The sequence below is a fragment of the Alosa pseudoharengus genome, unplaced genomic scaffold, assembly GCF_046254945.1.
Source record: "Alosa pseudoharengus isolate Yale_2024_CS ecotype anadromous, Long Island Sound unplaced genomic scaffold, YU_APseudo_1.1 YU_APseudo_1.1_scf_2, whole genome shotgun sequence".
NCBI lineage: Eukaryota > Metazoa > Chordata > Actinopteri > Clupeiformes > Clupeidae > Alosa > Alosa pseudoharengus.
In genome coordinates, this window is record NW_027468663.1 from 20,295,807 (window position 1) to 20,312,564 (window position 16,758).

At 42.2% G+C, this 16,758-nt stretch overlaps 1 protein-coding gene across 1 annotated transcript; it reads left to right on the forward strand.

Moving 5' to 3' along the window:
* The first annotated feature begins 5,186 nt into the window (after positions 1 to 5,186).
* LOC143134033 (uncharacterized) lies at positions 5,187 to 16,330 on the forward strand. The gene is made up of 5 exons (XM_076294093.1): positions 5,187 to 5,584; positions 11,329 to 11,482; positions 13,721 to 13,754; positions 14,110 to 14,326; positions 14,572 to 16,330. The coding sequence occupies exons 1-5, from the start codon at positions 5,189 to 5,191 to the stop codon at positions 16,060 to 16,062; spliced, it is 2,292 nt and encodes a 763-aa protein (XP_076150208.1). The 5' UTR covers positions 5,187 to 5,188; the 3' UTR covers positions 16,063 to 16,330.
* The last annotated feature ends 428 nt before the right edge of the window (positions 16,331 to 16,758 follow it).

A 16,758-nucleotide genomic window follows, 5' to 3' on the forward strand; every position in this document is an offset into this window, starting at 1 on the left:
AGGTTTCCTGGTTACCAACATTACTAGGATGAATTCAGGTAATTTAGGACACTTTTTGGTAGATCACAAAAAAGTGACACCTTTTTAACTTCATATGAGTCTCTGCTATATATCTACAGTGTTGGGCAAGTTACTTCAAAAGCGTAATGCATTATTTATTACTTGTTACTGTCGTCTCAAAGTAATTTGTTACATTACAATATTACTGTCTTTGAATTGTAAGGCATTACACTACGTTTACATTACTTTCACCAAAATAACAGGAAATATGGATTTGGTGTTCTCAATAGATCTTCATGTGTTCAATGCAGCTCATTACCAGGGATGGATTACTGCACGGGCCTAGCAGGCCCAGTAGCCCAAGGGGTCAGGCGGCCCTGAAGCCCAAGCCTTGCATGAAATCATTGCCTCAATATCAACACATCAGGATGTAGGCTATGAATCTGATTGAATTTAGTATTGGCCATCCCCAAAATGCACCAGAATACAGGAAATCACATCAAATAAAATTAAAAAATGTCTGAGGGAGGACCCCCAACCCCCCCTTCCACATATGCGACAATTAGTGGGGGGCCCTTAATACATCTGGGCCCAGGGGCCGAAAGATCATAATCCGTCCATGCTGGTTGCAGTTATGGCTCATGGGACAATGTAGGCCCCAAAGGCCAAAGGTCACTCACAACTTAATATAGTAAAATATAGCCATAGTGAAATTGTATGTTGACTTTAAATGGTTCTCATCATTGCTGGTTGCCTTTCCTTTCACTTACAGTGGTGTAGACTTAATGCAAATAGTTTGAGAATAATGGCTACGATCTTTGTCTGTAAAAGCAACATTTTAGTTATTCTCACTGCTTGAAATGAGAAGTATAGCCTAACCATGTTAGATCTGTTGCATAAAAGGCAGAGATAACTCAAATTCCCTTGCTACAGTCATCTAAACAAGGCAATCAAATTCCAGGACCAGCATAGATGACTTTTTTTAATTCTTGGATAATCTTCTCTGGTGCCAATTGAGCATTTCTCAATTTTGGATTAAAAAGCAAAGTAACTTCAGTTACTGAGAATTGTACCGAGTAAAATATTACTGAAATTGTATTGGTAATGCCTTACATTACTGCATTACAGCAAAAAGCAATGCATTACTGTAATTACATTACTTTTTTAATGCATTACTCCCAACACTGTATATCTAGAATGAAGCTTTGGGCCGTCAAAGACATTAAGACTCCCTACCTCACTCGGCTGCCAGTTATGGCCATCGGAAACAGTAAACAGGCACACATATTCAAGATTCAGCTGCTGACGTTCAAACAACTTTTCTTTTTTTAATGATTTTCTAGCATTTTTAAAAAAAAATCTATAATGCACCCTGACCGATTGACCTACTCACATCAAACCAACTGTGCCGTGTACAAAATAATGTCCCACACATGCCACAAGGCTTGTTTTCAGAAATAACTTTTGCACAATTCTTTTTGTTTAGTTTTTAGATTACTCTTATCAATTGATTATGCTCCCTGACCAAATGACCTCAAGACATTGAATTGAATGCCTTTATTGTGATTGTACTTTACGATACACCTAAATTAGGCATGCATAAAAAAATGTTTATAACATGTTTGTAGCATCGGTGTGAACAGAATTATTTTTTAAAAGGAAGGAAAGTTAATATCTGTTTTTCCAAATAGCTTACCCTGCTACATATTTCGTTGTCTTAGATTTCGTTATCGGGTGGTGTACAAGATATTGACAGCACAGTAACTTTTTTAAAAGACAAGAAATCAATGTTGCTTACTTAGATTTAGCAAACATTAATGTCCCCGAGAGGCAATTTGTTGTACAGTACAGGCATATTGACACATAATCAACAACACAAACATTGAACCAGACATCTACAGCACTATTTATCTAACACAGGGGTGGGCAACTAATTTCCCCAAGGGGCCACATGACAAACTGGGACTGTTGAGGAGGGCCGGACCCAAAATACCGAACTCAAGTATGAACTCAATTCTGTTCAATTCTATTCTGTTCTTGTATAACATTAAGTACATCATATGGTTTTGTTTACTAGTCGTAAGAACATATGAAAATGTGAGGGAGACAAAGGAAAAACAGCAATATTTAGTCTATGTCCAGTATTTAATCCTCATTCTCGAAAAAAAAATTTTGACATTGACATTTTTTTCAGTTTTCAAAGACTGATATAAAAAAGTACTACAATATCTATATAATTAGTCTAGGTCATGAAAATGTGAAGGAGTCAGTACAACCGATAGGCCTGTGCCACCATTTCATCAACACTCAGCAATATTTCATCATTAAATCATTACCATCATTAAATTAACTCTATGCAGAATTAGACTACGAAAATGTGGAGCAGACAATAGTAGGCTGTCATTAGTTAATCAACATGCACAAAGAAAACTATTTTAAAAATGTAGGCTGTGTTTTTGCTTTAACTTTATGCACATAACTGTGATTGGTCAACTCGCTCTGTGTGTTGAGCCGGCTGCTTCAAGCAACCTGTGGGTAGTAGCATCATGTTCGCTAACATAAGCTTTGCAAATAAACTCAAGACATATTTTGGTTACAATTACGGGGTTATCCGATTGTAAACTGTCTATCTGCCAGTAACGTTTTGAAATGAACACTTCGTATCGCCAACGAGCAGCAGTAGGAGTTCGTTCTAACAACCTTTGCGGTGGTGAGCGACGCAGACATAAGAGACACAAAACTTTGAAAGGTTTACGCCGACGTAAAGGCAACTGCATTGTGTCGACGCAGAAGCAAATTCTATTCACCAGCACATCAGTGAGGGTGTTTACGTCGTATGCATCCACGCACAAATGTATGGGCGTACAAATAGCAGTCGCTTTCAAAATAAAAACAACGATATTGATTTGCATGCATTATCTCTATGCTAGGCTCTTGACTATTGTTCTTTCACGGACCTTACGCGGGCCGGTCAGGGAAAGCCCACGGGCCGGATGTGGCCCGCGGGCCGTATGTTGCCCATGTATGATCTAACACATAACATACACACATTAATAAATAGAATACAGTAAAAAGGAGCATATTGCACTTCCCTAAAAGGCCTAATGTCATAAATAAATAAAACTACTGCACAGTACTTCACATAAATTCATCCAGTCCCCACATCTTATGTAATTGGGTTATTGCCATGGGAATGAATGAGTTTTTTGCTTGTTTGCTTTTGTTCTGACATTAGGGTAGCCTATATCTATGACCAGAAGGGAGCGGCTTGAACTCCACTGAAAGTGGATGGGTTGTATCCATGCAAACCTTGTCTGCTTTCTGTGCCAATCTGGTGAGATATAGTTGGTACAGGTATGTTGCTTACCAATGCATTTTCCACAGATTTTAACAATCTTCCCCAATTTGTTCCTATGAGTGATTTTTGAATGTCCATACCAGCATACAATACATTAGGAGAGAATACTCTCGATAAAGGACTTGTAAAACAAAATAAGCGTTGTTGACCCTTTTTAAAATCAGCACACTGATCCTAGGATAATTTATGGTCAATGATAAGACTGAGATATTTGTACTCCCTCAACATCTCTATCTTCTCTCCAAGGACTGTTTGTGTGTTCTTCCTACAGGTAAGCTATTTCATTGCTCTGATTGGTTAGGTCTATCCAACTGAGTGCAGAGGCAAACGAGACGAGCAAGCTTTTTTCCCTTTTACTTTCTTTTACTGCGTGCGAGCAGTGTATGCGCTCCGCTTCCGTTCTTGTTTAGGGATTTGGAGCCAAAGGCTATCATTTAACCCAGCCAATATTTGTAAGGTGTCAGCAATATCAAGTTAATGTTACAGATGTATGGCTACTGTACATACATTCTTAAAATGGTTCTGGTCTACAATTAAATATGAAAAACTTCACAATGGAGGATGCTTTTAGAGTGTGATCTGCAGACAAATTGTTGGCTTTTGGAAGGTGCGCTGCGGGGGCCTCATAGGAGTCTCCTGGCTTATAAACTACCATAGACAAGCCCTAACTGCCTACTTTCTTCCCATCCCTTACATATTTTACCCTGCACACATGAGTTCTATACAGCATCCCTTACATATATTACCCTGCACACATGAGTTCTATACAGCATCCCTTACATATATTACCCTGCACACATGAGTTCTATACAGCATCCCTTACATATTTTACCCTGCACACATGAGTTCTATACATATTTTACCCTGCACACATGAGTTTTATACAGCATCCCTTACATATTTTACCCTGCACACATGACCTGCATACATGAGTTCGTTCTGTGGAGGAGGGGCTGCTCATATAACTCCCCTTAATTATTGCAAACATTAACTATTTCAAATTAGATAGATAGATAGATACTTTATTGATCCCAAGGGGAAATTCAAGGTCTCAGTAGCATACAGACATCACACACAACATGCACTTACAGCAGGAAGAGTAATATACATATAAAAAAAACTCCACTGTACAATAGAGACAGTAGAAGATAAACATGATACTAAAATACTAAATATACTATATAAACTAAATCAAATATCAACATAGTGTGCTTAAGGATGATCAAGCATGGCAGGGACTGATCCTGTAATTCAGTGTGCATTGTAAGTTGCTCTATGAGAGTGAGTGTCATGGTGATGGTGCAAATAAGTGCAACAGTGCAATAATAACATCTAGAGACCAGCATAAAATAAATATGGACATATAAGAGAATAATGTATAATGTAGACAAGGTAATATATAAAAAAACTATATCAGTGCAAGAATAGGTTGAGGTAATAGTATAAGGTATTAAGCATCAAGTACCACCACCACCATCTCCTTGGTCTTTGAAGTGTTGAATTGAAGATGGTTGAGTTTGCACCATTGCACAAAGTCCTCCACCAGGCTCCTGTACTCCTCCTCTTGCTCGTCCCTGATACACCCCACAAACAATTATTATACCACACGATTATTGAATCTATTTTCAACATTTCTGTATTATAACCTCTTTATTGTAATACTTTCAGATTATTTTTTTCATGAGCTGTACAGGTCATCTGTCAGATTTAAATAAACGTTGCGCGCATATTAGAAACTCATGAATAAACTCCCACAATGTCCTTTTGGATGCTCCGTAGAAATCTCGTTTCGTTTAGAAATCACGTGAATGTTGCAGGAAGAGGAAACCTATGAGAGGAAAGCGTCTACTTCAGAAGGAAGATTGGAGCAGTTGTCAGGGAAATAACACGCTTGGTGTAACGGCAGTAGGTCTATGTGTAGCTCTACTGGAAAAAGGAAGAATGGTTCGTGTCTGTGTCTTTCCGAATTGTGGCAATAGAATGAGGAAATACAAGTGTATAAGCTTTCACCGTCTTCCTTTTTTTGACCATAACGTACTGAAGTTGTGGCTATGTGTACTTCAACTTGATGCGCAAACCCCCATACCAATACTTCGCGATAAAGATTACCGCGTTTGCAGCGAGCATTTTGAAGAGGATGACTTCAAAGACACATCTCAAAAGCGCCTGCGTCTAAAGAAAGATGCCGTTCCAAGAGCGAAGAGACCTGCTGCAGACAGAGTGGAGGTAAGCCTAATATTATCTTCCGTTTGGGCACTCACTGCTTGTGTGGGGCTGTGCAAATACACACTTGTTGAAGGGTAATGGAGTTGCTTGTCGATAAAACGGTGGACCGCAGTGGAGAGGGGACGTAGATCTGGATAATTGAATTAAGGTGGCAAGGTGCAGATTCGGTGTCCTATAGGCAACACTAGGGATTTTAAATAAATTCTGTCTGATCTAGGAATTCACTTAAGGGTAACTTACAGAGTAGGCTAGTATGTGTCATCTTTGTCTGATGTGCTTCAGCCTTTTGAATGTGCTGCTGCAGACCAGATGTTCTGCATGTAATGGTCTTACTACTCAGGTAGGTCAGCTAAGCATGCATTGCATTTAGTTCAGTTTGGAAAGAACCCGCCTGCACAAAATCTAAGCATGCATTGCATTTAGTTCAGTTTGGAAAGAACCCGCCTGCACAAAAACACCTGCACAAAAGCTACTAGTCTTGCAATTGACAATAGCCTACATTAACATTTCCACCGGCCACCACGGTCCTGGGCAGGGCTCCAGACTGCCACCAAATGGTCGCATTTTGCCACCAAAATTTGAGAGCGACCGAATTAGCCTACATTCAGCTTTTGGATGCAAATTTCCCATAATCTCAATACCAATGTTTCCCAAAATGGCCTGTCCCAAGGAGCACAAGTATTACCTTGAAACTTAAACACACACGGGGAAACAGTCCAATCAGTAGACTATGACAAGCTAGCCAACTATGCTACTTGGTTTACAATATTTCCAGGCTTCAACCAGACAGCTGAATTAAAGAGGTAGAGTTGTAATAGAAATAGTAGGCCTAGGCTATAGGCCAATCTGCATAAAGTGTGCTGTCATAAATATCAGACATTCAGTATTCTCTCTTTTTATATCAGCATATAAAATAACAGATATATTATATTATATATTATATTGTATTCATCTGGTGTCCTAGGCTATTGAAATGTTATTTAATAAAATGTTTAGCTCCTCTCCAAAAAAAGAAAGATCGAGGTTTGTAGGCTATCGAACCGTGGGTCAAAACTCGTGATACAAATCGTGAGGTTGGCGTTGCCACCCTAATCAAGATGTATCACAATGCGTCAAATAATTTTTTCTATTAAAGCCATATAGGATATTTGATTTGACGGAATGCATTAAGATATACTGTATAGTTCAGGGCAATTCCACGGAAATTAGACTTTTTGTCACATCTATAACGCCAGTGAAATGCCTTGGCATTTGTATGATGTGAATGATAATTCATTTTTTGTGCATTTTTTTCTCATGTACATTCTTCAGCCAAAAATAGCAAATGCTCAAATTTCATGTAATCATTCACATCATACCATACCATCACATTTTATTGCCGTTATGGATGTTACAAAAAACGTAATTTTCCATGGAATTGGCCTTAAATATAATACAGTTTTCTATATTACTTCATATGATTATGTTTTCATCCAAAGATAGAAACAATATTTTTTATACAAAGTCTGAACACAGCAGACAGTACCTGTGTTAACAAATTACAGCATTTCCTGAGTATGACAAACTTCTCGTCTTTACAATTTCATGTCAACACTAATTATGTCTACATAAAATTACATAGCCCTACAGTTACACAGCATATTGTAGCGATCTCACCCTCAGACAAGATTCACCTTTGGCCAGGACGGCCATTTATTGGAACAGGAAGACTCATACTGACACAGACATCTACATAGGGCAACACAGGGGTAGTCTCAGCCGCACATGCTACACACAATAAGGGTTTACCACACACATCAACACGAGGATAAGCACATGAGGTACAACTAAAGAGACTAACACGCTAACAAATACACAACATGCTAAACGTAACTACAACTATTATAATCGACATTACACATCCTAGCATTCACTCGCACTGCATTCTGGGAGACACTCATTCAACGTTAAACATGTACATCCACCGACGCTACATAACCCCCTCCCGAGCCATTGTCGTCCCCGGCAATGACAGCTCAGCTCACCGCTCGCGGCTGCGTCGGTGTCAGTCCCAGTGCTTAGTCCAAGTGACCGGAAAGCCTCCGGCTGCACGATAACCCCTCCCGACTGGAAGGGCTCTCGGCTGCCTCTGTCACGTCAGTTCTCCCCCGAACAAGCACCAGAACCGGCCAGACGTGGGTCGTGGTGTCGCTTGGGCCCTCAGTTTCCCGCCGTGCAGCTGCACTACCTCAAACAGCAGCAAACAGTCCCACTGCAAGCCGAACCCCCGGATACGCTGGAACCCCTGGACGTTCGGTAGCCCCCTCTGGCTACTGTGACAGCTCGTGGCCGTTGCCACCTGTCCACAGTGTGCCGATCTCCAGGCGGTCAGCAGTCCACGTCGAGGTCCCTCCTCGCGCTGCCCTCGTGTAGAACTTTTGTCGGCTGTCTCTCGAGCACAACGATGCTCCACTGTGGCGGGAAATGGAGACCCCGACCCTCTCAGCAGGCTCGGGACACACAGAAACTCACACACAAAACATGAAAAATATTGCGCAGACTTGCGTCAACTGGAACGTGCGCACTTAAAATCTCAAACAGTACACAAAACGATAGCTCCCAAGGCTCTACAGGTCGACGTTACCCTCTTGGTCACTAGCTGGAGCACCGCAAGCTCCCGAACTAGCAGCTATGACTCCATCACACTCTCGACCGGCAGCTGACGCTCTGGAAGTTCTTCCGTAGCTGGCGGTGTAGACCCGGCCGCTGTGGTCGTGTTCCAAGGCCGTCAGAGAGTTCGCGCTCTCTATGGATGAGATCCTCGGATGACGGCAGCATCGACATCGGCGTCGAGCCGGGAACTCCTCAGCCGGGGCCGCTTCCTCCAGCGCTGGCAGCTCTCGTCGGCTGTGCAGGGCTGGTCCCGCTGGTCGCCTGCACAGGTCCCGCGCCGGGCCGTCAGGTCCTCCATCCTCCGAAGTGGCGAGCTCGGCGAGCTGGCTAGTCCTTAAAAGGACCATTGGAACATCTGCTGAGGTCCGCCGCCATCTTGCTGGTCTGGTCCTCGGCCTTCTTCTCCGTCTTGATCTGGCGTAGATCTTCGCGCCCCGGGAGGGGCCCATCCCACTTCTGACACCAATGTAGCGATCTCACCCTCAGACAAGATTCACCTTTGGCCAGGACGGCCATTTATTGGAACAGGAAGACTCATACTGACACAGACATCTACATAGGGCAACACAGGGGTAGTCTCAGCCGCACATGCTACACACAATAAGGGTTTACCACACACATCAACACGAGGATAAGCACATGAGGTACAACTAAAGAGACTAACACGCTAACAAATACACAACATGCTAAACGTAACTACAACTATTATAATCGACATTACACATCCTAGCATTCACTCGCACTGCATTCTGGGAGACACTCATTCAACGTTAAACATGTACATCCACCGACGCTACAATATTATAGGCTACATATTGCCTGATGAAAGTGGAAAGCTAAGAGACATAGGCTACCGAAGTTGTGTGCAAGATCTGCTCCAGTGAAATCCGTGTGAATGGACAGACATTCAATCGGAACACTTGCGTGTGCACCAACCAGCGGAATATTCCACATCCTAGCAAAACAGCTGCCACTACGCCTTTTATAGTTATTGCACATCTGAAATCTCTCAATGATCTGACAAAAAAGGTTTTGTTTTTCTCCAGGTAATGCAGTCCTATTAGCCTGGCTCCGCCCTCCTACGTACTTCCGCTCAATTTTCTCCTGCAAAAATCTGCAGGTCCAATCAGCGAACAGAGGGAGTGGCTGAGAACGATGACGTTGAGGTTGTGCGCCAGTATACGTCACAATCAAACGTTAGCGATTGGTTATGGCAGATCCAGAGTGGCTCTTGGCAGATCCAATACTTTTAAACTGACAGAGCACTCGCCTTCAAAGAAGTTAATGCTTGGCAATGGAAAGTGGCCAGACTCTCTGTACATTATAGTATAAGTATATAAGTCAGTGTTTCCCACAGAATTGAATTCTATTTGTGGTGGTAGGTTTGCAGGATTAACTTGAATGCAACAGTTTTTAACAAATTAGCGCAACGTGGTTATGATGCTAACCAGATTTAAGCACAATTTAGCACAACCTGGAAAATCATTGTGCGGTGGTCAGTGTTGATATTGTGGTGGGCCGCCACAAATAAGTCTGTATAACACTGGGAAACACTGTAAGTATAAGTATATATACTCTTTTGATCCCGTGAGGGAAATTTGGTCTCTGCATTTATCCCAATCCGTGAATTAGTGAAACACACTCAGCACACAGTGACCACACAGTGAGGTGAAGCACACATTAATTCCGCCGCTGCCTGCAACAACAGCGGCACTCGGGGAGCAGTGAGGGGTTAGGTGCCTTGCTCAAAGTGCCTACTGGTCGGAGTTCGAACCCTCTGGTTACAAGTCCGAAGCGCTAACCAGTAGGCCATGGCTGCCCCCATTATGAAATGTACGAGAGTCCTATTGCATGGCTTTTCAGCGCTACTGCTACATGGATCGGCCCGTGAGCTAAAGTTTTTCAGTCCTTGAACAATCATGCACGAACCGTATGGGACGAACACGGAATGGTCACAGAACTTTCGCAAAGATATGCTTCTATTGGTGACACCAGATGAGCAAGCTTTTTTTTCTTTTACTGTTTGCGCGCGAGCACCGTGTATGCGTTCCGCTTCCGTTGTTGTATAAAGATTGAATGGGAAAAGGATTCGGAGCCAAAGGGTACAATTTAACCCAGCTTGTAAGGCATCACCAATATCAAGTTAATGTTACAGATGTATGGCTACATACATTCTTTAAATGGTTCTGGTCTACAATGAAATATCTATGAAAAACTTCACAATGGAGAGTGTGATCTGCAGGTGACTTGTTGGCTTTTTTTTAGAAGGTGCGCTGCGGACGCCTCATAGGCGTCCCGCAGGCTTCTTGGTGCCCGTGGGCAGCGTGTTGGAGACCCCTGATCTAGACTCTACGGACATGGACGTAAAATAAAATTTTCAGTAGCCTAACTACAGTCTAGTTGAAACATAGCCTGACGAGCCAGACCCACATCAAGATGTAGGGTCTGGGAACTTACCATTGGCAGTGCTCAATCCGAGGGACGGGATAAACAGTTCAAATTTCCTCTGCACGCAATAGGATAGCGCTACAACTCATGAGTCCCATGCATTTTCCCACCAGCAGAGCTAGTTGGCTAGTTGATCAAACTTTGCCAATTTAAAAAAAAAGCTTAACTCGAGACCCAATTCAAAGACCGCTGTTCGCCAGCAGCAGCATCTATCTTCTTTGTTTTCAAGTAGCAGGAAATTCACACGTCCGTCGCCGACTCTATACACGATGTGATTGGCCTGATAGAAGTTTCATTTTCATTTTTTCACACTCGTAATAAATGGGAGGGGCTTGAAAGTAATATTCAATTGGTTGTCATCTACAATTTCACCGCTAGACAGGAGAAATTCTTGCACAATGTAGCTTTAAGGCTTATTAAAGAATAAACTAAAAACCATCAGTAACTGAGAACCAAAGCCTCGTGTATTTCCTGTGGAAGTGACCGTGATGGAAATTTATTAGCATTTATTATTTATCTCGGGAGATTCCCTTCTCAAACTAGGGCCCTGTGGATGTGCCCATTTTAGTACAGGTACATCCACATTTTATTCTGAATCATCCTACACAAGGCAAATTAATTAAATTGAACACTGTTTCATATAGACACCTCAAGCGTCAGAGCCCTCATCTGAAGGCAAGGAGGAGAAACAGAAGCCAAAGAAGAAAAGGAAGAATGATATGGAGGAGGTGAAACAGATGCCAAAGAGAAAAAAGATATGCGCTAAAAACACTGGAAAACACGCAAAGAAATTAAGAGGTGGGGTAAAGAATGTATCCATAATACAACTCCAAATCAGAAAAAGTTGGGGCGTTGTGTAAAATGCAAATAAAAACAGAATGTGATAATATCAAACCCAATAAATCTTGTAAACCCATTTTTAGCAGCAAAAAGGACATAGACAACATATCAAATGTTGAAAATGAAAATCTGGACTTTTTCATGGATATGTTCATTTTGAATTTGATGCAACATTTTTTTTAATTGAACTGAGGTGACCAGTTGCTAGAGTGTTAAGAATAAAATGTTGTCCCATTACTGCCCAATATAGGATTTCAGTTGCTCAACAGTATAGGGTGTTCTTAGTCATGTCTTTCATTCCATGATGCACCTAATTTGACCGGTCTTAGTACATGGACTCTTCCTCTATGGAGAAATACTGTTTAAATGTATGCAGAATTAATTTGCCCATTGTTTTTTCCTGAAATATTCAAGGTCTTCCCTGGAAAAAAATATTGTCTGGATGACGGTATATGTTGCTCAAAACATTTACATAGAATGTCATTTTGAGAATATTCCTTTTTACATAGCAATCAACATTACTCCGAATAAGTCAGCGGCACAGCCTACAAATAGGCGCCCAACGTCATGATGTAAATCTCCGCTGGTGGAATTCCCGCGTAATACAACGTCTTCAGGGTCTTCTACCTGTATTTCACTTGTTCAGGTGTACGTCGATAGCCAGCCTCATTTTTCACAAATCTTTTTAAAAACATCACTATTACGACATTTTCTCCCATCAATGAACTCCATGAGATTTGCATGATTGCAAGACATAAGTTTGTCTCCTCGTCTTTCCAAAGTGTGCGCGTTGTTTCGCCATGATTAGGAAAGTGTGTGAGAGACAATTGGTTCATTTTATCCTAATGCGAATTGAGCATGCGCAGGCCTACAACACTCTTCCTTCTGGGAGCATATTCTGTTTAAGGTGTTTTCATGACCCAAAATTCTGTTTAAAACAGGCATATGCTAGGGTGTGCAAACGTTTTTTAGTAAACCGAATATGGCCCTCAGTTTATTTCAATAAGGTGTTTGCAAGACACGCATACTCGTTTATTCCTAATAAACTGATTCAAAACCGTTTATTGGCTGCATGGAAGCATGCTGATAGATGTTGGGTTTCGAACTGAGCACTAAGGCCCCATTTACATGAAGGGAAGACGCAGATATTTCCCTGTGATTTTGCCTCTCATTTACACGAAAACCCCATTTTTATCACAGAAAACAATTATTTATAAAACTCAGGCCAAAGTGGAGATTTCTGATAACGCTGGATGCTCAACGCCATATTTATGCGGGTTGAAAATGATATTGGGTGCACGATTTATCATGGGGGGGGGGGGGGGATTGTTTCTCTGAAACACTCCTCTTTAGCCCAGATGAGTCCATGATTTCCAAAAGGCTACCATCTTTGCCCAAATAAGGAGATCCGGTATCTTGAGATTTTTTCTATGGGAAAATAACATGGGGATTTTTAATTATCGGAACTATTAAACTTTCGCGGGGATGAATAAATCGGAAATGCAGACGTTTTGCTCCACACAGTTTTTTCCTCTGCCTTCGAGTGGATACTGTGATGTTCGGTAGGTGAAGACGGCACACTTTGATCTTTGCTACCCCAGAGCTAACTTACAACGCAACTTGCCATAGGTAGTTAGCTACAATTAACACCCGGATCTTTTTGTAGGCGAACTTCAGAGGTCTATGTGGCAGGAGGAAAATTTTCGAACAATGTTGCTGGTATCAAATTCAAAATGAGCATATATTTTCCATGAAGTAGTCAAATGTGTCATTTTCCCACCACCAAGGGTCAACATTTGATATGTTGCCTCAAAATATGAGTTTAAGAGATTTGCAGATTATTACATTCTGTTTTTATCTGCATTTTACACAACATCCCAATTTTTTCTGATTTGGGGTTGAATGTGCCTTGCGAATGACTCATACATAAAATTAGATTTTTGTTTTCTGTGCTATAGGGCAAAGTTGAGAGCTTAGATTTGTGAGGTAAATCCATGTAGAATAAATTGAACTATGTTTGAGTGTTATTGCTGAAGATCAGGGTGACATGCTGCTGTAGTTCAATGAAAAGCACACAGAGTGGTTGTTGTTTTTTGTGTGGTTCACATATGAAATCCCACCATTGGAAATATATCAGATTTGCACATAATGGTCCAGTAGCCATTTGTACTAAAGTTAGATTATTATACCCTACAGAGCCCCAGAGCAAATCCTCCACCGTGCTCGACAGGTAAATGCATTTATCTTATTGTAAGCTTTACATGCATTCAAATAATGTCACATTTCAATAAAATAATTTGAACACAGGGATAAGCCATTGAGACCTCAGTGTATTAGTGCACACTTAATTATGGAAGATGGAAAATAATGTAACAATAATGTATTATTCTGCAGCATTAATTTACTACATTATGTGTAGGACTCATCTCGTGTTTTCTTGAATGCACTATTACGTCTGCTATTCTTCTTATGACTTGCATGTATTTGAAACCGCGTGTATTTTTAGTTTGCAGGACCAAGATTTTGTGGAATTTTTCTTTACTTACACATTTCACTTGTGTTGTGTCTCCGTTGTGTTGTTAAAGGAATGGCCTAATGGAGGATGTCGTTGTGAAGGTTGCTTGCCTGCTAGAGCTGTTCCAGAAGTGCTTAGGGTGCTACAGTGATGCCTGCAGTGTCACTACTCAACGCAAAGGACTCGTCTTCCACGTGGTGCAGCAGTGCTGGAGCTGTAGCAACACCAGGAACTGGGCGAGCCATCCTCCAGACCACCAGCCACCTGACCCAACAGCCTCTCATGATGTAAGGGCCTGGCCTGGCTCAGGGTTTTTATTGTGTGTTTGACTATGATGCTATTATAACTTGGCTATGGCTCAAAGCTTTTTAAAAAACGGGACGTTCATGTTGGAAATTTTGTTAATGGTAAATCAATTTCACTCTTGTAAATCTATTGGTATATTCATAATGGTATAGCCATTTTGGTGCTGAGACATCCACATTTAGTTCTGAATCAAATTAATTAAAAATAATAACACTGTTTTATATAGGCACCTCAAGAGTCAGAACCATCACCCGAAGAGGTGGAGGAGGAGGAAGATGATGATGATGATGAGGAGGAGGAGAAACAGAGGCCAAAGAGGAAAAGGAAGGACAGTGATGAAGAGTGGGGTCTGAGTTCTGAAGAGTTCATGGAGACGAGCAGCGAGGAGTCTGAAGGTGTTGATGAAGGGGAGGAGCATATTCTCCAGGTTGCGTGGTGCTGTGACTGTGGAGAGGAGGCCAGTGCCCGCTGCTTCAAGCAGAAACACCTGCAGCTCTACTGCTGCGTTAAGTGCGGCTACAGGGGCGGTGACCAGGTGCTGGACTGCACAGACGACCAACAAACCCAATGCACCATCAGCCCAGAGGCCCCTACTGCTGCAGACCAAGAGAGCTCTTGTGATGTTAGCCAAGCAGCTGAACGCGCATGCAGCCCAGACGCCAACAGCAGTAACAAACAAACTGCTTCCAGTGATCGTCTTGAAGATTCAAATAGCATTAGCAATCAAGGGGTCATAAACTTTGATGAGCTGCATAAAACCAGAAATGGCAACCAAGGGTCAATCAGCAAAGATGGTGCTGAGTTAAGCCGCAGTAGCAGCAACAACAGCCACGGAGTCTGTAGCATTAGAGAACAGGGTTCTGTGGGCAGCAGTGACCATGGAGGCACCAGAAATGAAAGCCCAGAAGACACCAGCATTAGAGATCAGGAACGTAACACTACGTCTGAAGTAGAGTTCTCTAAAAGCTGCCACCAGGAAACTAGTGCAGCCAATGAGGTGAGACGGAACCCTCCAAAATATGCCGTCTACTTCAATGATCCGTACAGCCTACAGATCCATATGGAACAGTTACATGGCGGTAAATGTGAGTTTTGTCCCGACTGTGGCAAATTCCTTATCAGGCACGATGGCCAGACTGCGCACGTCTGTGATCACAAAGTCAAGCTGCTCTCGTGTCTGACTTGTGGAAAGCGCTGCATCAATGAGGTAGGCCTCCGTCTGCACAGTCAGCTGCACACTAAGGACCGTGGGCTTTCCTGCCAATACTGCTACAAGAAGTTCAGGTTCCAGAAAGACAAGCAGGAGCACGAGGAGACCCACAAGGGGGAGAGCCTGAAGTACCGCTGCTCCGAGTGCCCCAAACGGTTTGCAAATCGCTCCAGTCGAAACGCTCACAGGAAGACCCACTGGGAACATGGCAGGTTTTTCTGTAATGTTTGTAACAAGGGCTTCCCCGATCCCCATCACCTCAAGAGACATGAGTTGGTCCATACGGGAGTGAAACCCTACAGCTGTAAGCTATGCAACTGTTCATTCAACCAACCAGGCCATCTGAAGTCCCACATGCGCCTCCACACAGGGGAGAGACCCTTCAAATGCCAGGACTGTGGGCAGTGCTTCAACCACAACGTCAGCCTCAAGAACCACATCCAGCGCAAACATGGACCAGCAGCTGAGGGGGGGGAGGGAGGAGATTGGGTCATTATGTCTTTATGATTGTGCTTTGTGGCCACCTTCATTTATGCAATGTTGTAATGCATGTTTTATTTTCTTCATCTTGGTTGGGCTTGGATAACTAGGTGAGAATATAACCTTTGTGAGTCTACAAATCTAAGCAAAATAATGCCACACAAATCATATTTAAACAGATTCAGCAGCCATTACCGATGTCATCCGCCATCTTTGTTTACTTTTCACAGACGTTGCCGCAACGTCCCGTGTAAAGTAAGGGATATACAATTAAAAAAGTAATTTTGTGACGTTATGTAATCTTTAATCTGTCCTCTTTTTGTCCGGTCAGTGTTTTGGAAGAAAGACCCAAGAGGACTGTGGTCATTGGGAAAAAGGGCAATAGTAGATTTGGGTATCATCGGCATGACTTTGATAGGAGATCTGATTTGTCTGTATGATTGGTCTATTTGACCAAGTGGGAACATATAGAGGTTAAGTAACAGAGGCCTCAGGATTGATCCTTGGGAGACACCGCAGGTTAATGGTGTTAGTGCAAAGGTGAATTTTATGGTGACCAGTGAGTTCCAATATATATCTTCTAGATAGGATTTGAGCCTGGCCATGCATTAAATACTTCAATGTTGGAGTCACTATCATTTATTCACCATTGGTCCTCCTGTTGTTTCCTTGACCAGAATGGTCTCTCCTGGGTCACAATCACAATGCTTCGTTCTATGTGTA

Coding starts and splice junctions, on each gene's coding strand:
- LOC143134033 (XM_076294093.1), top strand. CDS start 5,189: ATGAGAGGAAAGCGTCTACTTCAGAAGGAAGATTGGAGCAGTTGTCAG. Junction 11,483..13,720: donor ACACGCAAAGAAATTAAGAG/GTGGGGTAAAGA, acceptor TATACCCTACAG/AGCCCCAGAGCAAATCCTCC. Junction 14,327..14,571: donor ACCCAACAGCCTCTCATGAT/GTAAGGGCCTGG, acceptor TGTTTTATATAG/GCACCTCAAGAGTCAGAACC.